Source organism: Montipora capricornis, chromosome 10, assembly GCF_036669925.1.
Source record: "Montipora capricornis isolate CH-2021 chromosome 10, ASM3666992v2, whole genome shotgun sequence".
NCBI classification, from domain to species: domain Eukaryota; kingdom Metazoa; phylum Cnidaria; class Anthozoa; order Scleractinia; family Acroporidae; genus Montipora; species Montipora capricornis.
Window position 1 is genome coordinate 29,428,504 of NC_090892.1, and position 27,805 is coordinate 29,456,308.

The 27,805-nt window shown below is 41.0% G+C and overlaps 2 protein-coding genes across 2 annotated transcripts in view; both read left to right on the forward strand.

Annotated features, from left to right (window-relative positions):
- The window catches only part of LOC138022315 (U3 small nucleolar RNA-associated protein 4 homolog), a 50,708-nt gene that overhangs the window by 6,268 nt on the left and 16,635 nt on the right, over positions 1 to 27,805 (forward strand). Inside the window, exons 3-8 of the mRNA XM_068869424.1 lie at positions 12,983 to 13,102; positions 15,413 to 15,481; positions 17,968 to 18,052; positions 25,781 to 25,873; positions 27,126 to 27,201; positions 27,657 to 27,732. Coding sequence (XP_068725525.1) covers positions 12,983 to 13,102; positions 15,413 to 15,481; positions 17,968 to 18,052; positions 25,781 to 25,873; positions 27,126 to 27,201; positions 27,657 to 27,732 — 519 coding nt within the window. The remainder of the gene's footprint in view (positions 1 to 12,982; positions 13,103 to 15,412; positions 15,482 to 17,967; positions 18,053 to 25,780; positions 25,874 to 27,125; positions 27,202 to 27,656; positions 27,733 to 27,805) is intronic.
- Positions 6,487 to 8,061, forward strand: LOC138022316 (uncharacterized). Its single transcript, XM_068869425.1, has one exon. It carries the CDS (start codon positions 6,636 to 6,638, stop codon positions 7,923 to 7,925), a length of 1,290 nt encoding a protein of 429 aa, XP_068725526.1. The 5' UTR covers positions 6,487 to 6,635; the 3' UTR covers positions 7,926 to 8,061.

The following is a 27,805-nucleotide window of genomic DNA, read 5'->3' on the forward strand; positions in this document are numbered from 1 at the left end:
GAGTTGGCGATTCGCTGATAGATAGGCGATTCCTAAAGACTTTCAATAATGCTTGCAGTAAAACCTCTGCAGGCGGCGTGACATAATGATGGCAAGAAGTTCACTTTGTTTCACGGCGTGAAGTATTTCTCAGACATTACGACTTGTTTTCACGGTGACTGTGACCTTTTTCACAGCATGAAAGGGAAATTTCACTCACATTCCAATATTTTTTTACAATTTCACGGCCAGGACCGTGAAAATAGCCATAGCCTGAAATTTGGATAAGCCACCTTTTTGCGTGAAGGGTCACAATTATCAGTAACATACACACCAAGCAACTTATACGTGTGGACACTCTCGATTTCGGACCCAGAAAGCTGCAAAGGAGGAGGATGGTGTGGCTTGTAGTGTAAGAAATCAATAAACATCTCCTTGCACTTCACTGGGTTGAGGCGCATGCCATGCTCACTAGCATATGTGCAAATATCTCTTGCACAGTGGTGGAACACCTAGGTATAATCTCTACTACCGAAAGGTTGTCTACGTATTTACAGTGCAGACCAGAATTAAGTGTCCTACGCAGACGCAAAATGCACGCATGTTTTTTGCGCACACGTTTTTAAATGCGCGTTTCCGAATGTGTATTTGATGCACGTTTTTTCTTTTGTTATTCAAGCTTGTATTTGACTCTGATGTTCATTGTTCCACGAAACAATAGACAGACAATAAAATGAATATTTAATTCCTGTGATCAACTTACAGTACCAGAACATTTTAATTGAAGGGCGGTGTCAACTGGTCATTGTGAGTTTCGAAAGGAACCAACAAAGTTTAAATTTCTTTTCACATTCACTGAATAAAACACAATGAAACTCTTTTGTCATCCCGCAGCTGACCCCTGATCATTATTTTGACCTTTTCGTTGCCGAAACTGGAGTTTGAATCGTTGACCTAATACCAAGATGCCCCTCAACGGGGAAAATAATTATGTAGACGCAGCTTCTGACCTATCTGCAAATTCTTCGCAACAAAAGCTTGTAAGATGAAAGTGCTTTCCTGAAAATTTGTTGCACTTTACCGAAAGTAAACATACGGTTCTAGGTTCTTCAACAACAGATGTTGGTAAAAGCAGACCAAAGGGAAGTCCGTTCTGTTCCACTAATTTTTTTCACTGCCTTCGCCATCCATATGAACAAACAATATTTTGCATGCGTAGCTGAAAGAAAATTAAACAGCCGGCACTGAAAGGTGCTTGTATCTTTGAATGAATTCGGCCTCCTTTCACACAGGGTTTTGAATTCGATGTCATGCTTGAACTCTCATGGCGTATGCCTCCAGCCAACCCGCAGTAACTTTTCTCCATAAAACTAAACTAAAGAAAGGAATTGATGCAGCAGATATCTTACAGTAAACCAGCCTCGTTGATCAAAAGGACACAATGCCAGTATTCAAGCGCCTTTGCAAATTTCTGGCACGCATGAAAACAATCAATTTGAAATACTCTACAAAAGTATTACACATGATGTAAATGGCGTTTTGCGATTGAGTATATTCCTTATTTCGTTTTCCATGCGGCATTTCACGCCTTTTGAATAGTGCCTGCTAACCGATACTCTTTTCCGATCCAGCACGTGCTGTTTTCCATTCAGCTCGTAGTGTTGGGGAGATAAGTGAAGTTCCTTTGTCACACAATCACCGGAAGTCGCACAGGCTAACCTAACGCAAGGCAGTGCTCCCCCATTAATGCCAACTGGAGTCAATGTTTGATCATAACTAGTAGTTAGCACACAAACATAAGGAACAGAGACATTAAATGGCGTTTTGTTTGCGATTGAGTATATTCCTTATTTCGTTTTTCATGCCGCATTTCACGGCGCCATTCGCTCAAGTCTTGCTTTGTGATTTTATATTGATGATTTTATATTGTTGTCGATTGACTGATCGTCAATTTTTGTTGGTAAAACTAAAAAGCGAAGTCTTTCGAATGGAAAATGGCCCAGTTCTACATTTTAATCACAGGGATATATTATTCCACTCACTTATATGTTATTTTGTGATGCAGCGAGAAGCGAAAGTAATTTTCAAATGTTGGAAATTAAACATGAAGCGGAAGCGAGTGCGTTTCACTTGGAAACGCGGGTTGCAATTTTGTGAAACACTTCACTACAGTTGACACAGCTATTGTGTTGCTTTGAAACTAACAAAAGAACCTAAACAATGAAAACACAATGAGCCAATTCATACATACTAATTATATTTGATGAAGGCACGTTTTCGATGCGTGTGTTATAAACGCAGACGCGTGTGCGCAATTTTCTTATGCTCGTTTCATACGCATTTTTTGGGATGCTTATTTCTGGTCTGCACTGTAGCCCTGATCTTCCATTGCCTGGCGAGGTTATTAACAAGTACTGCAATCAACAAGGGGGCCAAATTAGTCCCTTGGGGAATACCACCCCTAGGCACAACATGACCAGAGATAGCACTACTTATTTTAACCAACTGCGATCTATTTGTAAGTGACCGGTTTGCAAGTGTGAAGACTAAGCAGTTGGACAAGTTTTGTAGCAGATTCCTCACTAAACCCTGGTACTTGTGAAGCTGTTGATATCTTCACTGTCTCATGGGCAGGGGATTACAATTGGCTGTTTCCTCCACCATATCTGGTCCCTCATGTTTTGTGCCACATGTCAGATGGAAGGGAGGATGGAACCCTCTTAGTCCTGGAATGGCACTCTGCACCATGGTGGCCCCTGCTTATTACCAAGCGTGGTACGTGGAGGGGGTTTGTAACAAATTCCCTTAGGATCCAACCTTATGAGGGCATCTTTATTCCAGGAGCAGCTGCCAGCTGTGTCTTTGCAACTAGTGCGCCACCTTTTGGTCTACTGCCACTTCAGCTTTGCTTCTGTGGCTCCAATGTTGGGACTTATGAGGCTTGCTTGCTGCCTTATGTTACGCTTTATTTTAGCTACAATGACAGAGCCGCTGGTGATACCTTGGCGATCCATTCATGCCCTTGGCGGCTGGTGCCATGCACATCATCATGTCTGCTATTGTTTGAGTTTCAAGCTTGTTATGGGCACCTGTTTGCTTTTACTCAGCTGTTATGGCTTATCAGCTGTTTTGGCTCATAAGGCCTGTTATGGGCGCCAAGCTGTTATGGCTTCCTTAATCCTTCTTTTATGGATCCAAGTTTTAGTGTGTGTACATGCATGTGGATCTACTCCTCTTTTATGGTACGTCAGCTTACTGGATTTGTCCCTGCTCTTATGGCATTGTGTTGCAGCTGTACAGCACATGGTGGAGGAGGTCATCTTCCCAGCTGAATTTCATGCAGTTCATTTTAACCATCCGGAATTGCAACAGCTATCAAAGGCGTTACCAGCTATATTGGTTTGTGATCGCACTGCTACAACAGTTGTGACTTATAAATCTGCGCGCTTATAAATTCTGGAAGTCATTGCCAGTCGTCACATGGCTGCTTTTTTGCCGGCAGATTCTGTGGTCTTCAAGCTGTACGTCGTATCTCTCATTCAACAGACCCAGTCAGTGTCTTTGGTGAATTCTGCAGTGTACTCTGTGAGTTGGGTTCATAAAAAGAGTGGCTATCAGGAGCTGAGTGCGTATCCGGTAGTGCGGAAAGTGATCAGTTGCCTTGAGAAGGGTAACCTTGGTGACCTCCAGCTGGCAGCCTTGTTCTCCATGGGTTTCTTTGGTTTCCTTCGATGGGGTGACTTGCACAATTACATATTTGTCAGTAGACAGTTTTTATTTTGCTGATTCCCATGTAGCTATTTTTCTAGAAAAACAGAAGAATAATCAGTTCCTCAAAGGGTCATGGGTTTTGGTAGCCCGTTGCAGTTCAACCCCTTGCCCAGTCAAAATCATTGAGAAATCCTTGAGAGTTGGGAACCACTCCAAAGGCTCTCCGTTATTTTGATGCGTGTTGCATACCAAAAGAGGAGTTCATCTGTGGAAAGAGGCTTTGTCTTACAGTCGGGCAAAGGAGCTGATCAAGAAGGAACTTGGCAAGGAGGGTCTGGACCCCACTTCTGTATGTTTGGAACCCATAGCCTGCGTTCAGAAGGAGCTTCTGCGGCAGCAGCTCTCGGTGTGCCAGACAGACTCTTCGAGAGACATGGAGGTTGGAGAAGTGAGAAGGCTGGGAACAATTACGAAAAGGAGTCTTCAGACTCGCTTCTACTTGAACATTACAAAGTCAATTGAGGATGGACCTTGGCATTGTGTTTAATTCTGTTGTTTATGCCAACCGCTGGTGTAGTAAGAAGGCTCGGAACAATTTACATATAAAGAATGAGTCCTTGGACGTGCTTGTACTTGTTCAAAGTTAATTAAGGATGGACATTGCCATTGCCTTTGATCCCATGTTGTTCGTGCCAACAGCTTGTTTTCTCGTGTTTAATTACTAGACATCCAAGGAACTTTATTTCGATCATTACATTCCACTTTTGCCATTGAAATTGTGCGTGTTGCCGTTTTTTTGTGCGAGTAGAAAGTATGTTATGTACATTTGTGTGGTTCGGCTTGGCATGGCTCCCGGCGGTGCGTGAGAAGTGGGGTTTTCCACTGGCTGAGAAACGAAAGAAGCGGGAAACATTTTTCTCACACATGGCTGGGAGTCTGGGCACAGGTGTGCGGGGGGTTTCAGGTCCCATGGCTTGTGTAAGGTTTCAGTTGACATAACGCACCCACCCACCTGTGAAATACGTGTAGGATGTGTACTTAGAAGGTGAACTTACATGTATTCTCTGGCCACTTTTTTGTGTAATTGTAAGACAGTTGTGACCTCACACGGGAAAATTTACATCAACGTTTTAATGTTAAACAGACAAAACTAACTGCTAACTAACAGACTGGTAATGGACATGATTTTTTCAGTGCTTGCTGTGACGCTGTCTTTACAGTCATGTCACGATGACTTTTTGCTGACGGGTGCAAAAATAAATGCGATCGGCATATCATATAAAGTTTTTAAAAAATCATTTCTTTGAACTGAGAGTATTTCACCGTTTGCATCAGTGACTTATGTCCGGAATCACATCATGATGACCTCTTGTCAGCGCATGCCCATAATTAGCCGAATACTTTTCCTTGCAGAAAAATCAAATAAATGTGATCAGCGCATCATTGAGCCTTTGAAGAAAAATTTTGTGTCTGAAGTGAAAGCATTGTACCCATTGAAATCAGGAAATCGTACCCAACAGAACTGAAGATGTGGATATTACATGAATTAAAATCGTATTGTCGCGCTGAAATTCCACGCCAATAAATCATTCTTTACTGCTGAATTTACAACAAAACAACTCAAGCTGCAAAATTCTCAGCCTTAAATGATGTATTTCTGTACAAAACTGCTAATGAGTTGTGTTTTTAAGTTTACGAGTAACAGACGCAACGGCCTTGGACACCAAAGTTGTTTGTATTTTTTCACCTATCGCTGAGCATCACGCTTTACTTAAGTATTCACGTCCAAAACGACAGAAGGAGTTAAATACTCAATTTTAAGTGATGAATGGCTGTACAAAACTGTTAATGACGAGCCCTTTGCTTACAAGTAGTGTTTTTTAGTTTACGACTAAACGGATGCACCGGCACGAAGTTTGTTTTAATAATAATTATTATCGCTCTTAACGCTTTCATGTAAATTTCGATGTTAAAAAGGTTCTTGTGTGCAGTTTGTCGCTAGGTTTATATTTCTTCAAAAGCAAACTTGATCATTTTTTTTTTTTTGACTTAAAATACAAATATCCAGCCATAAGGACTTGGCGCCATTAGAATAAGCATATGGTGAGATTTTTTGCTCTTTTAGTTATGCACCGACCAGCGAACAAGCAAATGATTTTCACATTCACCACACCGCAAACGATTGAGACTAAACAAAGACGCAAAGACAAGGCAACAAAAGAAAGACAAAAGGGGAGCTCATAAATACTAATGAGCCTTTTTGCATGTGTTTTGACTTGCATCTGCAGTTTTTGGTTCGCTTATCTCCGAGCTGCACTGCAAGCCTAACCGGCGAACAAATTTTTAACCCATCCACATCCAAACCGGCTGTAACTGGCTGCGCGCGACAACCTCTGAATTATCATAACCGGCCACAAACATGGTGGCTTGATCTTAGGCCTCTACCCACTCCCCCTTAGTAAAACTGTATTTTTTGTTGTCATGGAGATTTGGTAGGATAATTGACCAATCATCTGTCATTTCATCTTAGGAGTAGATAATATGAGATTTTACTGCCCCATCAGTAAAATACGGTTAATGGAACGTGACCATACTAAAAGGGGCTATTCATGTCGCGTTAGTTATCTTCGTGTTCTTTGTAGTCGGTCGTTCAAGGTCATAAAATCAATGGTTTTGTTGTAAATAAAACGAGGACACAGTGACTTTGTTCCTAGATATCAGTTTATAACGTACACTTGCATTGGCCAAATCTGTTAAGGCCTCATTCATAACTGTTAAAGAGCACGTGTAATACCTACCTGCTCATAGAAGAAGCTGTACAACTGGCTACTTTAATAGACAGAGTCTAGCTATAAAAGCCTCAGTTAGCCGTCCAAGGTTCACTTGGCAGTTTTGTCTTCTATAGTAAAACAACTAGCTGTTGGCATTTGTTAAAGTTTTTCATCATGGTTCGTTCTCGTCCTGCTCTCAACCTCAGTCGCGCCACAGCTAAAAAGGAGGACCTCTCGAAGTTATCGAGCGAAGTACTGCAGCTTCGTTTGCAGGCTCTGAACCTACCCATCACGGGTTCAAAAGCCCAACTTGCCGCTAGACTGGCAACCGCCTTGTTCGGCAATCCGTCCACCGCAGTCGCCCGTGGGAAAAAGCCATCCCCTACGGCCAAGAAAGCAACCTCTGGACGCCGTCGCTCGTCTTCTAAAGCCGTTCGCGCGCGAGCAACCTCCAACAATCCAGTCCAAACGGCGCCTAACACGTTCGCTCCCGCCCACGTCAGAGACATCGAGGACAGCGCCCAGTCGGACGAAGACTCGTCCTCTTCTATCGGCGAGTTGTTCGACCATCCAGCAACGCCTGTGGAAAATCCCGACGGGTCAACTCCCCTAAGTCTAGCCCAACGCGCTGCCATCGAGGAGATCGTTGCGGAGACGGTTTCCAATGCTTTTGAAGCCTTCCGTACGCCTGCCCGACCAGAGTCTTCACCTCAAGCGGTCCTACGCCCTCGCACTCCCGGAATGGCTTCTCCTCTAGGGCTTTCCCGGCCAGTCGACCGTAATTTGGAGGACAGAATCTTACGCGGTGAGTACGTAGACCTTGCGTTGTTGTTACCCGAATCTCTTAATGAGCCCCAGACCCCCGAACTTCAGCTACGGTTGGACGATTCGGCCCTAGGCCCCATGGGTTCCCCTGTTACTATGGTCAGGAAACGGAGACCCACCATCGACTCTTTCCAGAAATGGTTGGACGCCTATACGGCATTCATGCTGGTCCTAGTCGCTGCCTACCCTCGAAGAGCACTCGAGCTTATCAAATACCAGCAAATTATAAGTAGGGCCGTAACTAAGTTTAAGGGCATGGCGTGGTATTCGTACGACCAGCAGTTCCGCCGGCGCGCCGCGTATAACCTGTCCATCAGCTGGGACACCGTAGACCTGGAGCTGTGGACCGTAACATTTTCAGGTTTAGCTAAGCCCCACTGCTCCGTTTGCTCGAGTCCCTACCACACTCAGGACGACTGTCCTTCCGCTGATCCCAACAGAAAACCTCGCCGAGTCCAGTCCACCGTATGCTTCGACTTCAACAAGCCCTCAGGATGCCGGCGCCGCAACTGTAGCTACCCGCACGTCTGCCGCCGCTGTTTCGCCAGCAACCATGCTGCCACATCCTGCCCACAGCAACCTTCCGGTAGCCCCAGCCCCTCTCGGTCCTCCTCCGCTAGCGAACGCAGCAAAAAATAAAGTGGAACAGCTCAGGAGTTCACACAAGCCGCGGGTTTCTACACCTATTGACATTGTTAAGTTAGAGACAGAGTTAGCTAATCATCCGAACCGTACTTTTGTATCTAATCTGCTAAGTATGCTCAGGGAAGGTGCGCGCATAGGTTACTCCGGTCCCCGCTTCCCCCGGGTTTCCCCTAACCTGATCTCTGCCGTTCAGCATCCAGAGGTGGTTACCCTCAATTTGAACAAGGAAGTAAACCTTGGGCGGGTAGCCGGGCCCTACTCTTTACCGCCTCTCCCTGCCTTACAATGTCACCCGGTAGGGGTAGTTCCCAAGAAGCACTCACCTGACTGGCGGACTATTTACCATCTTTCCTACCCCCAGGGAGATAGCATTAACGATCACATACCCAAGGATCCGTTCTCTTTGTCCTACGTTCGGGTGGACGACGCAATTAGTATCATCCAGTCTCTTGGTAAGGGGGCCTTCATGGCTAAGACCGACCTCAAGTCTGCCTTCCGATTGATACCGGTCCACCCCGATGATTGGAACTTGCTGGGTATCTACTGGCAGTCCCGTTATTTTGTGGATATGTATCTGCCCTTTGGTTTGCGTAGTTCCCCTTTTCTTTTCAACCAACTGTCCGATAGTATCGAATGGATTCTTAAGCACAATTACGGCCTTCATCACGTAATTCACATCTTAGACGATTTTTTTATCGCTGAACCCTCAAAAGTGCTGTGTCTCGAGAGTTTTAGCACGTTACTCCGGGTTTTCATGTCGCTCAATGCCCCTGTGGTAGCATCCAAAACGTTAGGCCCTTCGCAAGTCCTTGAGTTCATGGGCATTGTCCTAGACTCGGTTCGCATGGAGGCTCGCCTCCCTGACGATAAATTAACACGTATCCGGGATCTCCTAGCCTCGTTCAAAAAACGCCGTTCGGCGCGCTTAGTGGAGCTACAGTCGTTAGTGGGCACCCTTCAGTTCGCATGTAAGGTGGTCGTTCCGGGCAGAACCTTCCTCCAACGCATAATCAATCTTACCAGAGGGGTCCCCAGTCGTTTTCACCACATCCGCCTCAATCGGGAGTTCTTTAAAGACATAAATATGTGGAAGGTTTTTCTTACCGATTGGAACGGGCGTTCCTTCTTCCTCGACTCCTCCAGCACCCCAACCCCCGACCTCGAGCTCTATACCGATGCGGCAAGCTCGGTCGGTTTTGGCGGTTTCCTTCAGGGTCACTGGTTCCAAGGCCGTTGGCCTCCCCACTTGCGCCTTGATAGGGTTAGGGGCATTATTATTGAATGGCAGGAACTTTTCCCCATCGTTGTCGCCTGTGCGATATGGCACCCATTCTTCACGGGAAAACGCCTTCAGTTCTGGTGTGATAACGAGTCCGTGGTCTCTATAATTAATTCAGGGCATTCCAAGTCCCCGCGTATCATGGATTTGGTACGGTTTTTAGTGCTCATTTCGATGAAACACAATTTTTTGGTACGGGCCCGTCATGTTCCCGGGGTTTCTAATGGCATTGCTGATGCGCTCTCCCGCTTTCAGATGCAGCGTTTTCGGGCTCTCGCCCCCGTCGCAGACCAGATGCCTTGTACCATCCCGCCTTCGCTAATGACCCTTTGAAGGCTGAGGTCCTAACCTACGCTAGCTGGGGCCTTGCAAAGAATACAAATCGCGCTTACAGCACCGGGGAAAAGCGTTTTTTAACATTTTGCCTCATGAACCGTCTCCAAAGCCCTTCGGGGGAAGTGTTACCAGCTTCTGAAGGTACACTCATTTACTTTGCTTCCTATTTAGCTAGATCGGTACGGCACTGCACAATTAAACTTTATTTAGCGGCGGTTCGTAACCTCCATATCACAGCGGGGTTCCCCGATCCCATAAAGGGCAAGCTTCTGTTGCGCAAGGTTCTCAAGGGCATTCTCCGGTTTCAGGGCGACGAGCAAATTCGTCGCCAACCGGTTACCCCTCGGGTACTTTGCGCCATCCGTCCTATATTGCAGTCCTGGCTAAGTCCTAGGGATTTTTCTATGATCTGGGCTGCCTTTACTTTAGCGTTTTTTGCATTTCTCCGCTGTCGCGAGTTTACTTACCCTGGTATCAGTCAGTTTCGTTCCAGCACCGATCTTTCCACCGATTGCATTGGTTTCCATCCTAATCTAGCTTGCCCGCAGTACATGACAGTTCGCATAAAGTCATCAAAAACCGATGCGTTCCGGCGTGGGCACTGCCTCACGCTCGCTCGTACTTTCTCCCCCATTTGCGCCGTTATGGCCATGCGTAGATATTTCCTCCTAACCACGCCCCCTCAGGGACCACTCTTGCGCTTTCAAACCGGCCGCTATCTTACCAGGTCCGTTGTCGCTCAACTTCTCCGGGATAGCGCCATGGTGGTCGGTCTTCCCCACCATAGCCTTAAGGGGCATAGCTTCCGCATTGGGGCTGCCTCTACGGCTGCTGCTGCCGGCGTGCCAGATTGGCTTATTAAGGTACTCGGTCGCTGGTCCTCTGACTGCTACCAGCTCTATATTCGTACTCCAAAGAGCGTATTACATTCAGTTGCACCGAAAATGGCCTCTGTTACCGATCAGTTTTCGCACGTGTAAGTTTCAGTTTTTTTTGCGCGTTTGGCTTGGGGGGATGCAGTGCCTTGCACGCATCTGTGGCGGTTAAGTCTGCGCAGCGACTTCCCCCAAGCTTGTTGGCTCGTTTGCCTTTGTACATTGCTCGCTACCAATACTCTTGTCCGATCCAGCACGTGCTCTTTACCAATCAGCTCGTAGTGCTGGGGAGATAAGTGAGGTTGTTTCTATATCACGCAATCCGGAAGTCGCATAGGCTAACCAGTCGCAAGGCAGTGTTCCCCTCAAAAAACGCCAATACGTCTGTTGTCTCGTTCTATTGCGCCTTACATTATGCGTTAAAAGCCAACTATGTTGATACCAAGGAACAGTGACATTAAATGAGATTTTACTGCCCCATCAGTAAAATACGGTTAATGGAACGTGACCATACTAAAAGGGGCTATTCATGTCGCGTTAGTTATCTTCGTGTTCTTTGTAGTCGGTCGTTCAAGGTCATAAAATCAATGGTTTTGTTGTAAATAAAATGAGGACACAGTGACTTTGTTCCTAGATATCAGTTTATAACGTACACTTGCATTGGCCAAATCTGTTAAGGCCTCATTCATAACTGTTAAAGAGCACGTGTAATACCTACCTGCTCATAGAAGAAGCTGTACAACTGGCTACTTTAATAGACAGAGTCTAGCTATAAAAGCCTCAGTTAGCCGTCCAAGGTTCACTTGGCAGTTTTGTCTTCTATAGTAAAACAACTAGCTGTTGGCATTTGTTAAAGTTTTTTCCCCTCCCTCCCTCCCTTTGGAGATGGGTTGGGTTTATCGCCCTGCCTTCATTAAAATTGGGTCACTCCTGCGAGGTGCGGTTAAGTCTGCGCAGCGACTTCCCCCAAGCTTGTTGGCTCGTTTGCCTTTGTACATTGCTCGCTACCAATACTCTTGTCCGATCCAGCACGTGCTCTTTACCAATCAGCTCGTAGTGCTGGGGAGATAAGTGAGGTTGTTTCTATATCACGCAATCCGGAAGTCGCATAGGCTAACCAGTCGCAAGGCAGTGTTCCCCTCAAAAAACGCCAATACATCTGTTGTCTCGTTCTATTGCGCCTTACATTATGCGTTAAAAGCCAACTATGTTGATACCAAGGAACAGTGACATTAACTATGGGAATTAATGGTAACCGAAACGTAGGTATGTTGTCTAAAGCTCTTAAATACCCCCGAGCGCATTGCCCGTTTTCATGAAGTTAGCTGCGCAGAATTAAAGGCCTTCGTAGGGTTTGATGAAATGACTAGAAGGCATAAGATCCAAAATACATTTATTTACTACAGTTGCATGCGACTTTTCGATTGCGGCATTCATATCTACTTGGAAGCAGCACACGCGGCTTAATTATCACAGCTATTGATTCTACTTAATGTTCAAAATTCATGTTTTCTTACTGTAATCATACCAATCACTTACAAAAAAAAGCTAAAAGAGTGTGAAAATGTTAATCAACAATCAGTGTATAATATTACTGTATGAAATATCCCTATGACAGAACTTACTCGCATGACACCTGGCATTTATTTTTGTTTTGGTAAACCTCCACTGTTTCTCCTTTTCTTTGTTCGACTCCACAGGAAACTTGTTAAAGACTAAAAGTTTTAAGTTTTAAGGCCTGGCCAAATGCTCGCAACATTTCAACCCAACGTCATGCAAAATTGTTGCATAATGTTGCGACATGTTTGAACGGGCTGGGCAAATGCAAGCAACAGTTTCAACGCAACATTTCGATGTTTTGTTCCCCATGCCTCTGGCCCACAACAAGTGGACCTAGCATGCATGCCCTAGTGGAACAATTGAATGAAGGGGGTAGTTTCTAAAGAAACTGTGGTGCTGCGTCCGTGGGGAAGTAGTATACAAAAATTTGGTTTTATCAACGGAGTTGATAATGTAAATTGGCCACCGTACAGAGATTCTAAAAGCTGACGTTTCGAGCGTTAGCCCTTCGTCAGAGCAAATCGAGGAATTATGGGTTACGTGTAGTTTATATAGTAGAGTAGAGTATACAATGTAGTAGAGTAGAGTAGTTTCATGTTGCCATGTTACCACCAATAGCGTAGCTTCCACTCTACTATATAAACTACACGTAACCCATAATTCCTCGATTCGCTCTGATGAAGGGCTAACGCTCGAAACGTCAGCTTTTTGTAGATTCGGTAAAAAAAAAAAATACTAAGAACTACGTGTAAGTGCAGCAGTCATCATTTTATTGTCACTGCTATTGTTTTGTTAAAGGGAGCAGTGTACACTGTATGACTTTTGTATAATGAAGTAGGGACCTTTTAAGGAAATCGTAGCAACTCATTGCTCTTGAGAATGATAATAATAATTATTATTAGGAGTCAAAAAGTAAGTACAATTATTTTGAATCACTATTAACTCTGTTATGGCTCAGTATGCTTGATGTGATTGTTAACATGATTTTGTTTAATTCTTAGATCATTCCTGGCTGTAATGGCACATCAGTGGAATCACTCGATTGGTGTAAAGGAAGGCTATTTACAGGAGGTCTTAATGCTGAAATTACTGAATGGAACTTGAAGAGCCTTTGTCCCAAGGTATTTGGATATTACTTTTTCCTGTTTGTTGCAAAAACTTCTTTTTACAACTGTACTGGTACATGTGTCCTATTCAGTGCTCAGAAGCAAGTTACCACCCTTTCTCTAGATGAATGTTTTCTCTTTTAATACAAGTCTTTTGTCTCAAGAGGTGGGGCTCTCATCTCGTGAGAGGGTTGAAAAACTGTGTATGCGAAAAGTTTTGCCTTTTGAAAGCTTGTTGGTGTGTTGAGGACACATCTGCAGCTGGTGGATGATAATTTGTGACCCTCCAAGGGAAAAGAGTGAATATTAAAGGTGAACGCACGCGCACGGCACATAAGCACGTTGAAACAAAAGGAGTGCTCATGACTTAACACGTTAGCTACGTGTTAATAGCCTTCCTTATTAAAGTTGAAGCCTTTGTTTTTTACACACTCTATAGACAAGAGAGCGTGCGATGAGCTTTCCGTGTGCTTACACACCTACTGTATCAACTTCTAACACTCTGAACACGCTGATAATTCTATCGAGGCCAGGTCGCATGAACTATAAACTGCTATATTCCACTGCGGATGTCAGACAAGCACAGAAGATTCAACATGGGCCAAAATAATATTGAAAGTATAATGGAAATGAAATGTCATTCAACACCATTCGATAGTTATCCCTTAGTTTATGATAATTATAAGGAAGGCTATCTTGCCACTAGTGAAGTTTACTAAATTAAATGCCAAGGTCGTCATTTAATTTACATTGTAAATATTTCGCCGTTGGTGAAGTTTCATTAACGGCAAAGTCGTCTCTCAGTTTAATACTTCTGTTTTTCTGGCTGTAGCTTTCGAAGTGAATGATGGTTAGATCATTTGAAGCTTGCAGACACAGTCTCACTTGACCAAGGTGACAGCACCTTGTAACAATTTCCTTGTAACAGCGCCTGGTGACGATTGCACTTCTACCAGCAGTCTATTAAAGTGGTCAAAACTTATGAACTTAAAGCAAGTGTGACAGACTTCAGTTAAAAATGACAAATTTTAAGACTAATTTGTCCATCGTCCATGTGGTCTGTCATGTTGATTTGTTGTTTAAATAAAAAGGACAGAAACAAGGGCAAGAGGCGAGGTTACTGTACATGTATCTATTCGAAGTCGGTGTGTTTTGTGATGCGTTGTGTCACATACTGTGGGGACTGTTTATTGTTTAATTCCCGTATTTAACTTCCCAAACTGAGGTTGTTGTCATCGCTTGTGTTTGTTTTTCGCACCATAAGTTTAAAAAAGCGTTTTATCAAAGCTTGAGGAAAGTTTTGTACTACCTGTAGACCTTGCTTATTTGCGTGAGCATGGCTTTTTTCTGGGAAGTGCAATAGAAGCGCTAAATTTGAGCAAAGGGACCCTCTGCTGTTTCACATAATTCTGTAGTATAGCTTTCTGTAAATTGGGCAATTAAGTAAGCGGGATCAGTGGAGTTTCTAGCTCAGTGGGCAAACCGACCAGCATTGGTTTATCATCCGCAAATCAGTGACAAACAACGAACAGAAGATGATGCTGACGTTGGAAATGAACATATGTTACACGTCAAGTTGACTGCGTAAATTTCACATCCATTTTTTGACAAATCAAGTAAGCACGCAGAACAGATTTCATGATCTTTGATTAATCTTACATCTTGTTTATAATAAACAGCGGTAAACTACTCTTCTTTGGGTTTATGACCAAACTGTGTTTAAAGAAAAAGCACAGAGCTAGTACGGTGTCAAGGACAAAGGAATTTACCGTGTTTGTTTGTTCTTGCAAATACTGTACACATGCCAAGCGTGTTAGACAAGTACTGTGGAAATGTGTTAGGACCGTGCTGTGCACGTGCAAACACCTTATTCACTGTTTTCCCGTTGAGGGTCACATCTATCATCAGAAAAAAAATACAAAACTACATGTACATTTCTGATTTTGCAAGCTGTATAATCATGATGCTCATACAGTTAAATCAATTTGTTTTGTCATATTCTGCCTGCAGAGTTTGTTAATTTAGTGGTCAATTAATTTGTCCACTGTCCAGCCATGAAAACATGGTGACAAATTGCAGGATTTCAATTTTTTACTATAGTTGGCACAATGACCATTTACTATGCAGAGTTGTGTGATAAGAGTTATCCACAAGGCAATCTAGTTTCCTCTCCAAGAATTATTTCAAGACAAAATACAAATTTTATTATACAGCACCAGTCTCAACTTGGAAGCTAAAGAAGTCATCAATCAGTAATATCTAGTTATTGTTGTGCTCATTTAACAAGGGGATTTAACTACAGCTGCTGTTTTTTTGACAATTCAGGCAACAGTAGATTCTTTTGGTGGAGCAGTGTGGTGTTTGGCAGTTAATCATGCAAGAACTCAATTAGCAGTAAGTTTAAAAAAATTATAATATTGTACATGCTGTCGCGTATAAACCTCTATGAACTTGACTAAAGGTGCAAATTTTTGCTAACAGATATATCAACTGTTCTAATGGTTACAAGGTAAGGCAGTGCTCAACTTTCAGGAAAAAACCGAGAGGTTAGCTGGCTCTTAAGTTTTAGATTTGGTTGCCAGTTCAAGTATTTTAGTCATCAAAAAATGCTGGCCCTTCAGGCCTTATACATTTCAACAAAAGAGAGGCTACAGGCTGTACCTTAAACCAATATGGTCCTAAGTTTCAATTAAAGGTGCTCTACTTGCAGTAATTTTGACTAGCAGTCAACATCGAAGTCTTTTCATATGTTACAACACTGCCTTTGCTACACTACAAAATGTAAGTATATGTAACTTTACTTTTATTATGAAAGGTGCCGCTGCCGCTGGAAAGGCTGGGTGCCACTGGTGACAATAAATGTTGAAATCTGTTCACATGTTAAATTACAGCACTGGCTTTACAAGAGTGCACATAACTTTACTTAATGAAAGGGTCAGACCTGGTACACAGCAAATATGCCATATAGCCACATTTAATGTTGAAATGAGAACTTAATTAGGTGTCAATGTCTTTAGCTATAAGCTAATGGGGGACACTGTACAATAATAGTTGAATACCGGATACAAATTACAAAACAAGAAATGAAAGATCAACTTCCCTGATGTTCCTCTTCAACAAGTCCAGAGTTTCAATCATTCTTATTAATAAGTATCTTGGCAACTTCAACTACATGTACATGTAAATGAGAGGTCCCATATAATTTTATTGAATTCCTATTGAATCTAACAGTTTGGAATCTTCGTTAAGTTTGAAGTCACTATTCAGTAAGTTATACTGAGTGTTCCTTAAATTAAATTAAGTAAGTCAGAAATATTCGTGAGTATGATACAGTGCTTAACTTTAAACATTGTGGCAATTAATGTATTGTAGACATCTATTGTACAACGTCGGTAGTTTGGTGTGGTCTAGCAGTTCTTGATAGGACACTGATCTTGTTTTGTATACCGCTCTAAGCACTCATTCCTTAATCTGCTCAAGCTTTCTCCGATCCAATGCATTGCAAAAGTTCCAGACTAGGTGGCATTAGGTTAGATGGGACAGAATTGATGACTTGTAATAAGTGATAAGTTTAGCACTACAAGGTATCAAGTTGCATAGCCACACTTGGACCCCTACTTTTTGGCTGGGCTTGGTGTATACATGTACACTGTAGTTCACTTATGACTGGTAAAATTTAGTTTTTCATCAATTTGAAGTCCTAAAAGCTTTATTTCCCCCATTCTCTCACTAACATGTCCATCTACAGATATATCTTCATTATCAATGTTAGAGTGTACATTTCTTGGGTTGATTGTAAGTAGCTGAAAGTTTTCTGGGTTGGCTGAAAGATAGTTGTTCTTGTACCAAGATAGAGCTTGCTCTCCTTGGATCTTTATACTTTGTGTAACTTTGTTGTGCTTCGTCCCCATTGCATACATCTGGTGGTCATTGGCGTACATACTCAGATCAGCGTTTTTTACATGGAATGACTTGTCATTTTGGAACACATTCCACAGCAGGGGACTGAAAGAGAGTTTTGTGTAAAGCCATAAGTTTCTTTACAGTAAGTGAATGGCAAAGAGAATCGAAGGCTTTACACATATTAATTATTATCTGTAGTCAGGATATACACCAGTTCCTTTCTGTCAACAGCTGATTTTCAGCCTTCTACGAGTTTAAATACCGGTATTTAGGTGCACAGCAGATCAATTGTGCACTGGCATTGAATCATGACATGTTGGAGTTTTTGCAAGTGATGGTCCGGAATTCCATAGAGGGGACTGGTTATAAATTATTCATGAATCAGTTTCTCATTATATTCACTAGTAAGGTATTTTTGTGTGTCAGTGTTTGTTATACAGTGTATGCACAGTGTATGTACAGTGTAGTTTAGTTTGTTTAGTTTATTAAGCTACTTATTATCAATCAATTGTGTAACTATATTTATCTCCTGATGCTAATGATTGTATTTTATTTATAGTTTATTCCTGTCATTTTTCATAGTCTGTTATTTGAAGCTTACAAATTGGTTCATTTTCTTCTTTTTCCCTTTTTTTCCCTGCACAACTCGCCTCGACTAGCTTACGCTATACGCAAGTTGTACACGTCCTTCTTTTAATTGTTAAATATTAATAAAGTTTTATGTTGTTGTTGTTGTTGTTGTATGCATTGCCATATCTTTGTGCAAGTCAAACCAGGAACCCAAATTTCTCGCCAAGTGCACGGGGATTACATCAACATGTCCAATTTAATACATTGTTAATATGAGAATATTGTGAGAATCAGCTGTCCTACAAATGATGTTATTAATCATGTGCTTTCAGTTTAATTTTGCCTGACGTAACGCTGTGTCCAATTTGGTGGATACCATTATAATGCAGTTATTGCTTGGTTTGCAGGCAGGATGTGAGGACGGTAGTGTGAGATTATTTGATGTTACAAATGATGGCTTGTGTTATAGCAAATCACTTGATCAGCAGCAAGGTACAAAAATTAATTACTCTTTAGTGTTTAGAATTTCTTTCACAAACTTGGGCGGATGACCAGCATTTCACTAGAACTATGCAATCCTGACATAATGCTATCGTATTACAAAGGACAATAGATTACCTTGATACATACATGTAGGGCGCTTTCCTTTTGTCAGAACTAGCCCGCCAGACCAATTTTACAACAATTTTGAAGGAACACTTGCATGATAATCTCTCATATTCTTCTGGAGGAGTGTTGTAGAGTTAGTCCTTCCAAATGCCTGGTCTGGCCAGTCAGTTAGACTGTCAAATGGAAAGCGCCCATAGTGTAGTGTTCACCAAAATAAACTTTTATTAATGTAACAGAAGTTATGTAAAGAAGAACCAAAACCTAACCTAGCAAAACAGAAAACGGAATGAGTTGCATACAGTTTTTTCAGTGCTACTGTATGTGGGTTCTCATTTCAGTTCCCAATGGAATCAATTGGTACCAATCATTAATTTTGCTATAGCAATTGACAACATAAGACTTCCTTGTGAAGAACACATAACATACATGTAGATGCTATGTGACTGAGCAGATGTATCTGTGGCTAAAACCACAAAAACCATTAAGTGATAACTCAATAATAGTTTTGGCAGTAAGACCCAGGGCCCAGTTGCTCAAAAGCCGATTAACGCTAATCTAAGATTAAAAATTAACCAAGCAGTTTATTTCTCTACTCCCAAATGCTGTTCAATGAAGATTTTCGGCAGAACTTTACATGAGAAGACGTCGATCTTGAAAAACAAAAATAAGCAAAAGAAACTTTCACCAAAAAGTTGAAAACATGAAACAAAAGTTTACGCTAATCCTGGATTAAGTTAATCGGCTTTCGAGGAACTGGGCCCAGGATAATAATTGCTAGACCTGCTTTGGACAACTTTGCATAGGACTAGATTAGCCTATTAACTAGTAGAAATTTGATTAAAAGGAAGGTTCTACTTTCATAAAGTAGATATGTGCAGTGTCATTACTTTGCTCTGAAAAATCTTTTTTTTTTTTAGCTAGCGTTAATTTTGGTGGAAGCATGCCGGACATGTCCTTTCCTAATTAGAAGCAATAATGTCATATTCTTGTGAAAATACCAACTTAAAACTCATTACTGCGTTATTTTATAACTGAGTTAAATTTATCCGTTTTCTTTTTTTGTTGGGAAAAGAATTTCCTGTCATTCCCCTGCTAAGTAGTGTCTTTTTGCGTAGAGTCTTCTGTGCATATTTGTGGTAGGTTTCTGGGGGTAGTAGAAGTGCGTGGATTTTATCCAGCGGACACAGTAGAATATTTTATTAACCTGCAATGGCATCGAAAGTCATTGGAACACGAATGGCATTTGAGTGGATCTTTAAACAAAATACACTCTTATGGAGCTCAAGAATGGAAGATCAATTGGATAAACAAGACAGGCAGTGAAACATAAATATCTGGAATCTTAAAAAGCAACGAGTAATAGACTTCGTCCAGCGGTATCAAAGTGAGCTGTATTTCCAGTATTTTACTAACTGTGATGACACTGAAACCAAATGGAAAATTCTCTGGTAACTTTTTTTCCGGTTGGAGAGAGAAGGAATCGAACTTATGTAATTAGTGCCTATCATGGCTGCTACGTTGCGAACTGCTGCAATTTTTATTGCTTTTTTCCTTGGGGCGCCCACTTTGTTTCAAATTGCCCCGCATTTCTACAACCCAAGAGGCTACTTTGGATTTTGTAGGGTCATTCGAAGACAATGTTTACCGCACAAGCTACATAGTCCTTCATAGTACTTCATTTCGAATAATTAGTGCCTGGACAAAGCGTGGACATATCTGCCTATTCCGGTCCCTTTCGAGTCGATTTGACAGTGGCCATGGACGTGGAAACCAACCCAGGGCCAGATGCTCTTGGAAATAACATACGGAACCTTGCAAGTATTATTCCAACACAGGTCTCTGGTACTTAACAAGATTTTTGTGTTTCACGCCACGGCTATGCAAATAACTCTCAAGACATTTTATCACGTCACTCGGTACAATCTTGGGATGTGTTTCACTGCTCTCAATTGTGCATGGAGGACACAGGATCAAGTTTTTCATCGATTTTTTCATTGGCTGGAAATAACAACAAAATTAAAAGAGGCTATCGAGGTTGCAGAGCTGGAAGGAACGTCAAAGAAAGGTGAAATAATCTGCTCTTAAATATTCCCATTGTTGAACCACTTCGGCCATCACGCAACACCTGTAGCAGTGTTTATGATCTCGCACACTCACTTCTGTGAATGTAGAGAAAGCTGCAACTGTCCCAAGGCTGGTGCCTAAATGTATGATCCTCAACGCCCGGTCTTTGGTAAAAGCTGACGCAGCCCCTGCTTTGTATGCTGAACTGAGTGCTAATAATATCGACATTTGTTTTGTCTCTGAGTCGTGGATGCACAAGAAAATTCTGTCCCACTCGATTTGTCCCGATAGTTATGTGATGGTTTGTAAAGATCACGCAGGAGAAAGAGCTGGAGGTGGGGTAGCAGTTATTTGTAGGAATGACTGGAAAATTAAGCCGCTCAATGTCAAGGAGGATTTTGATTCTGAAACTGTTTAGTGCAAGATCACTACTCATAATTCTGAATATTATGTAGCTTGTGTTTACCACCCACCTAACCCTATCTATAATGTTAACGATCTCCTGGAATTTATATCTGACTTCGTGATCTGATCCTGTTAGATGATCCAAATGCAAAGATTGCAATCGCTGGAGATATAAACAAGCTAAGGATAAAGGATCTTATGCAACAACACGACCTGCATCAGATGGTCAAGGTTCCAACTAGAGGTGAAAAAACACTTGATGTTTTCTTGACTAACGCTCCACTAATTTGGAAGGCAGGCAAAACACATAAGGGTCTCGTGAGGTCTGACCATCTCGTCGTCACTGTATCGCCCTTAATTCCAACTAAGCCTCAAAGAAAATACGTCAGTTTTCGTGACACAAGAGACCATCATAAAATCAATATGGAATCAAAACTAAAAGCCTTTGACTGGAGGTCAGTTATCTCGACTGATCCAGAAGAAAGTGTCTAGCTGCTAAACTCGAGGTTGTATGCGATGTGCCACGAGAGCTTCCCACTAATCCGTGTCAAGGTGTCATCAAGAGACCCTCCTTACATGTTCCCCTTGGTTAAACACCTTTGTAATATCAGAAATAGTACTGCACACCGAGGTAGCCATGTGGACCTTCAGGATTCTCCAGGAGAAAATCAATACCCTCATTCACATGAACCAGGTGAATGCAGTTAACAAGGAGTGGGAGAAGCATAGTAGAGGTTCCAGAGGATGGTGGGAAACTGCTAACCGAATTACGGGGAGAAAGTCACAGGGAATACTTGTTAGTTTAGTATTATCTCCAGATGTCATCAACGCATATTTTCAGTCCATTAATACGGATTGCACCTATGAAGCTCCTGAGCCTCTTGAAATACCTGTTGGAACTCGTATTCCAATTGTGGATGAAAATGCTGTTAGAAAACTGTTAACACACCAGAAGAGAACTGCATCTGGACCGGATGAGTTTCCATATTGGTTCTGGCGTGATTATTCCCATCATCTTGCTCCTGTGATTATGGCAATCTTCAACAGTTCATTAATTCATCAAGCTGTTCCAACACTGTGGAAACTAGTAAATGTTTCACCCATTCCCGAAGAATCCCCTCTAACAGAGTGTAATCAGCTGCGACCAGTCTCATTAAGTAATATCATAATGAGGATCTTTGAACGGCTTGTTTGCAAACAAGAACTGTCTCCTGTGCTTAAGGATGATATCTGCCCGGACCAGTTTGCTTATATGGAAGGCCGCAGTACATCTATGGCTTTAATCAAATGTCAACATTATTGGCTGGATTGGCTGGACAAGGATGCAGATTTTGTCGGGTCCTCTCATTTGACTTTAGTAAAGCTTTTGATTCTGTTTCCCATCGAGTCTTGTGTGACAAACTAAAGTCCTATGACATTAACCCATATATCATCAACTGGGTGATCAGCTTCCTGTGTGACTGCCAACAAAGAGTCGTGGTGGATGGTGTTGTAACAGAGTTCCTCAATATTAATGTGTCCCACAGGGGACTGTTCTTGGTCCCATAATTGTATTTTCCATCATGGTGAACGACATCAAGCCTGTTAGTTCAAGTTCACTACTGATTAAATGTGCTGATGACATCACAGTTAGTGTAGCTATCAGGTCAAGCCCAGGTCAGATTGACTCATCACATCAAGAAGTTTGCAGCATCAAACTCTGGGCAGACGACAACAAAATGATGTTTGAAATAGTAGTAAGAGGGAAGACCAGGAAAACTCCTCCAGGTGATATTGATGGGATAACTAGGAAGAAGGAGTTCAAATTGTTAGGAGTAACATTTAATGAAGACCCATGCAACTGGGATACTCAATTTGAGCATATACTTGGCAAGGCCAATTCTAGACTTTACATTAATTTTGAGGGTCTGCAAGTACTTTGGCTACTCCTTAGTGGAGTTGACTATGTTATTTGATAGCCTCATAATGTCATTATTTTTATATGCATTAGAAGTATTGGCCTGTGCCCACCAGGGCAAATACATTTCACAGATTGATAAGTTTTGTAGGCATGCTGTGCGATATGGATATACCTCCAAGTACACCCCAATGACCAGTTACATCGTTTTAAGAGATAGCCAGTTATGGAACAACATCATAACCGATGCAGCTCATCCTCTCTATGACCTTCTTCCTCCACAAAGATTACATTTTTTAAGAAGCAGGGGCCATGATTTTATTTTGCCATGTGTGAGAACCAAGAGGTTCAAGCGATACTTTATCAACAGATGCCTATTTAACTTTGTTTAAGACCATTTTAATTGCGTAGTAGTATAGAATATTAGTATAGAATATTATTCTTATTGTAAACTCACACGTTTGTCTGTGGGGATGTTTTTTAATAATAAAGATCTTTACGAGCACCTTGAGTGGATCTGTGATCTCTGTTGTCTGACTATTTACATTTATTTGTACTCAACTCTGCACAGTCTTCAGGTAAAAAAAAAACAATAATTAGAAATTTGACTAATTCTTGTTAGTCAAGAATTATTTGAAAGAACGCTTGTCCATTTTTTAAAAAAATTTAAGGGAAAGATTCTTCAGAAAAGGGTTTCATCCTGAACTCCTGTGAGAAATTTATTTTGTTGTGTATGGTTGGTTTGACACGGATTGAGTTTCTTGTTTTCTTTCTTTTTTTTTTATTGGCAACTGTACTGTACTATTACAATATTATTATTAATTCACACTAAACTACACATTTACATACCTCTACTTACATACTGATAACTTAAGGTTACAAAGTCAGAGTAGTTTGAGTCTTGTTCTTTCTGGCAAATAATTAATAGGTAGCTATAGTTTTTAACATCAGAAAAAGATCTGTTTCATCACTATGGTGTAAAATGAAGTTTATTTGGGAAGCCCAAAATATTTCTTTAAGTTCCTGGTTAATCCAATTTATTGCTACAACTTACTAGTGTGAAGATTATAATTTACATTAATCATTAACACAAATATTTTTCAACAATATTATTATATCGCTTTATCTAACCCAAGAACATTCAGACAGTAAAAGACTTCAAATTGATTAACCATTTCCTTCGCTTTTGTGTTTGTCAGCATTGTGTTTTGTGATAATTCAGGTTCACATGTTCTCAAGTTGTTTTTGCATCCCACAGATGTTTAGGTTTTCAAATTACAAGCCCTGTTTTGATTAAAACAGACAAAGAAGGCTTCCTGACCAATAGATGAAATGTAAAATTAATATTCAGTTAAATAATTATTAACAAAAGAGAGAAGTTTCTTGGCTTACTCTAAAAACGATGAACGATTAACAATCTTCCCTGTAGTTCATTCCACGTAAACAAAAACGTTGACACAAGATGATCACGTGCACCTTTGTGGTTGCCTAGAACATGATCAATTTTTTCATTTTGACATAACATCATGACCTTCCCCTTGATTTAGAGAAGTCAGACTGCAGAAATTTTAGTGTTTTTATGATCAAATGCCATTAGTTTTTCACTGGGAATTAGAAATTCAGAGTTTTATGTAAAAAACTGTTATCCTTTTCTTTGTCTGTCTTTTGGCTACCCTGGGTGCCAGAGGATTTTTTCAAGGTCAGAGAGAATGCTCTGCAATTCCAAATGAACAGTGGAGGACGGAAAAAAATTTCTCTGGTCGGACAACCCCAGAACCTCATTTCCATGTCATCAAATTGGGACATAATTTGTCCTAGTTCGCTGATTGGACATTGCATTGGAGGGAGTTTCTGATTGGACAAATCGAAAAACTGGTTCTCAACACCTGCTGCGACAAGCAGCATTGCATGACTTCAGCCCCAGATAAAAAGGGCAAACTGTTCCGATGGTCTGTGTGCTGCTTCAGTGCATTCACACACTTTAACGGCTTTTACAATGTGGAAAGACCCATTTTAATTGTAGTTAAATTATTTTGCTTTGATTCGTGCATGAGAGCATTTGCAGATACTCAAGCTCCTTTGAGAGTGGTCAGGGGAATTAAGTGAAAAAGTTGAATTTGCAACATTTGTTGCAACTGTATCTGGGAACGGCAGGCAAAAGTTTCTCGCATTTTGAAGTCGTCCATTCTGCACTTTATGCAGTGATTTACAGCTCTTTGCTATTGCAGTATCCTATTTTAAACATATTCAACAATAAATTTTCGCTCGGAGGGAAAAAATTGACAACGATACAATATTGTTGAAATTGCTCCAAAATTATTAAAGCTGTTGAAATAAATAGCCATCACTGCAATCATAGTTTTCAGGAATGTTTGTCCATGGTGCACTTCATTGTGTCCCATGGGAAGCAGTCTCAGCTTCAGCTTCATGATGAGAATTTGAACTGTCTCTACGCATGGAAATGAGGTTCTGGGGTTTTTTCGTCCTCGACCGTTGATTTGGAATCGTGGAGTGTTCTCTCCGACCTTGCAAACTGGCACCCAGGGTATCTTTTGGCTTGCCTTTTACTCTTAACTCCTAGCTTTTGGGGTACTTTTTGGTGCAAATGTTAACCCAAAAACATTTTGACTTGGCATCAGATTAGATGAAAAAGAAGAGGAATTATGAAGTGGAAATAACATGTTCAGTCCTTCCTTAGTGTGTGGAATAATTGTTGCTTAGTGCAAATGCAAGACATGCATTACATGCAGGAAAACGTCCGTCAGGGCAATTTGAAGTTTGTTCTTTTGCAGACTATTTAAAGAAGAAGTAAATGTGTTTTACTCATTATTTTTGAACTGAATTTATTACCAAGGTTAAAAAAGTAAAAGACCTCAAAATGGGACAAGGCACTACAAAATAATCAATGTGAGAACATGTGAGCCAAAGAGCCACTGCTGGCGTGACATCTGAGTGACCCCTCAAATGGCCTAAATGACACTCCACTTGAAAAACTTAACTGAAACACTGCAGTTCAATACCACCCAACTCAGTGCCTTCTAGTTTTGTGTAACACATACGACAGGGAACCCAGTTTACGTTCATGGAGCGTCTAGTTGCTTTTAAGTTAAATTAAACACAGATTCTCATTCTGGAGGAAACACCTACCACCTACGTCTTTGTGCCTTAAAGTTGTGCTATTCATGTGCAGCACAAGTTATGACTGTGTTTTGTTAAGAACTTATAAGTCTTTTAATTTTTTCTAGGTAGGGTATTGTGTATCAGCTGGCACCACAACGATTATACCCTTGTTACTGGAGCTTCTGACAGTACAGTAAGGGTCTACAATGTTTCATCTGGTATGAATTTATTTTACTGGTGATCAAAGGTTATGAGTACAGTTTACACGTAGCTTGTCAGAGATGTTTCATAATAATATTCATGCAGACTTCGCCCCATGTAAGGTAATCCGGAATCCGGAATCCAGGTAATTTTGGTCTGTGGAATCCGGAATGCATGGAATCCGGAATCCATGGATGTGGAATCCGGAATCCACAGCGTGGAATCCGGAATCCACAAACATGGAATCCGGTACTCTGAGTCCTTAGGTATTGTTAAAGCTCTGACCTCTTGAGTTACTCAGAGTAATGCATGGTTCATTTCCTTGGCCTTACTTGTATTTGTTTCATTGGCTCAATAAAAGGCTTGTATGTGGAAGTGTCAATTTAACATACATGTGCATGTATTATTATTCTTATCATTATTACCTCCACTTCCCATACTGATCTTTATAAATACTGTCATATTTTTTTCTTAGAAGGTTATAACAGTTGACCAAACATTCTTGACGTACTCTGTATATTTTCATCTTTCATCTTCTCAAAATTGAGGCTGTTTCAAGTAATGCTGTCTCCTAACCAATGGCACAATCAGTTTAATTCATAGTCTTTCCATCCACTTGTTGAAATCACATTGACACAACCAAGCGCTCCTATGACAATTGGTACGGCTATAACTTTCTTTATATCCCACAATCTTGCCAGCATTATCATCTTCATTTTCATCCTTATCAGCATTGTTGTCAGCATCGTCACCATTTGCACAGGTTTTACACAATTGACAATGTGACTGTGAATGTGGCCATGACGCTGAGAACATGAAACAAAAAATGTGCTTAGAACCCTCAGGTGACTGTCAGTGACAAAAAAGCCTTCAAATTCTCAACAAATTTGAGGAATTTCATGTAGTTGGAAAAATGAAGTCAACGAAGTCTGCTAAAAGGAGTTAAGATAAGGAGATTAAAGTTAGGATAAGGTGCTCGTTGTCTCACTCCTGTGGACAAGACAAGGACTAACAATAAAAGAAAATAAGAAACAGACAAGGTGACGCATACCGTAATAGATGTACGACTTAAGCAGCAAGTACTGTAACTTACTTTTGTGATAAACAGCATACATGTATTTTGCTGAACTTGATTGACAATTAGACTAAGTGCAATTTAGATTAATTTAACGATATGAACGTATAACAATGAGAATAATAATAGGTACGTTCTTGTTTTACTTGGGCATTCTTGATTGAAACCTAATTAACTGGATGTTATTTTATTAGGGAACTGCAGTTTACGAATCACCATGGATGAATTTCAATCAAGAAGCACTCTAATATGGGCTATATGTATAACAAGGTAATTATCTCCTAGTAATATAGAGTTTGCCAGGAAAGACATCTATTGTGTTTTCCTTGTTTGCACTATCTAATTTGCCATGATAAGACACTCATTTAGATTACAGGTTTGGTTTCAAGTCACGCTTCATGCTTCACGCTTGTAAGGTGTTCTTTGTTCATTTTTTTTTTCAGTAATTTCTCGTTTTCTTTTATCAATAAATTATATATTATTTTCTAAGATAATATCTTTCTTGTCTATTGTTATTGACAATATAGTTATGGCCTATGTAGATTAGTAATTGCATGTAGATGAGATAAGGTACTAGATGAGAAAGTTTTTGAATGGCTTATGTCTTGTAGTAATTAATGGTTATAATGAATACTTCATACAAATAATGAAGTTACATGCGATCTATTGACTTTCTTTAAAAAATAAGTAGCTATTTTTTACTTTATTTGCCTTTTTTCTTTCAGAAACTTTGTGATAATTACAGGCGATTCTCTAGGGAATACCCAGTTTTGGGATGGCATACATGGAACACTACTACAGGTAAAAGACAAAATGTGAGCAAAAGCTTCAGAAATGCTCATTGATTTAGAGTAAATAGCTATCACATTGAGTG

Coding starts and splice junctions, on each gene's coding strand:
- LOC138022316 (XM_068869425.1), top strand. CDS start 6,636: ATGGTTCGTTCTCGTCCTGCTCTCAACCTCAGTCGCGCCACAGCTAAA.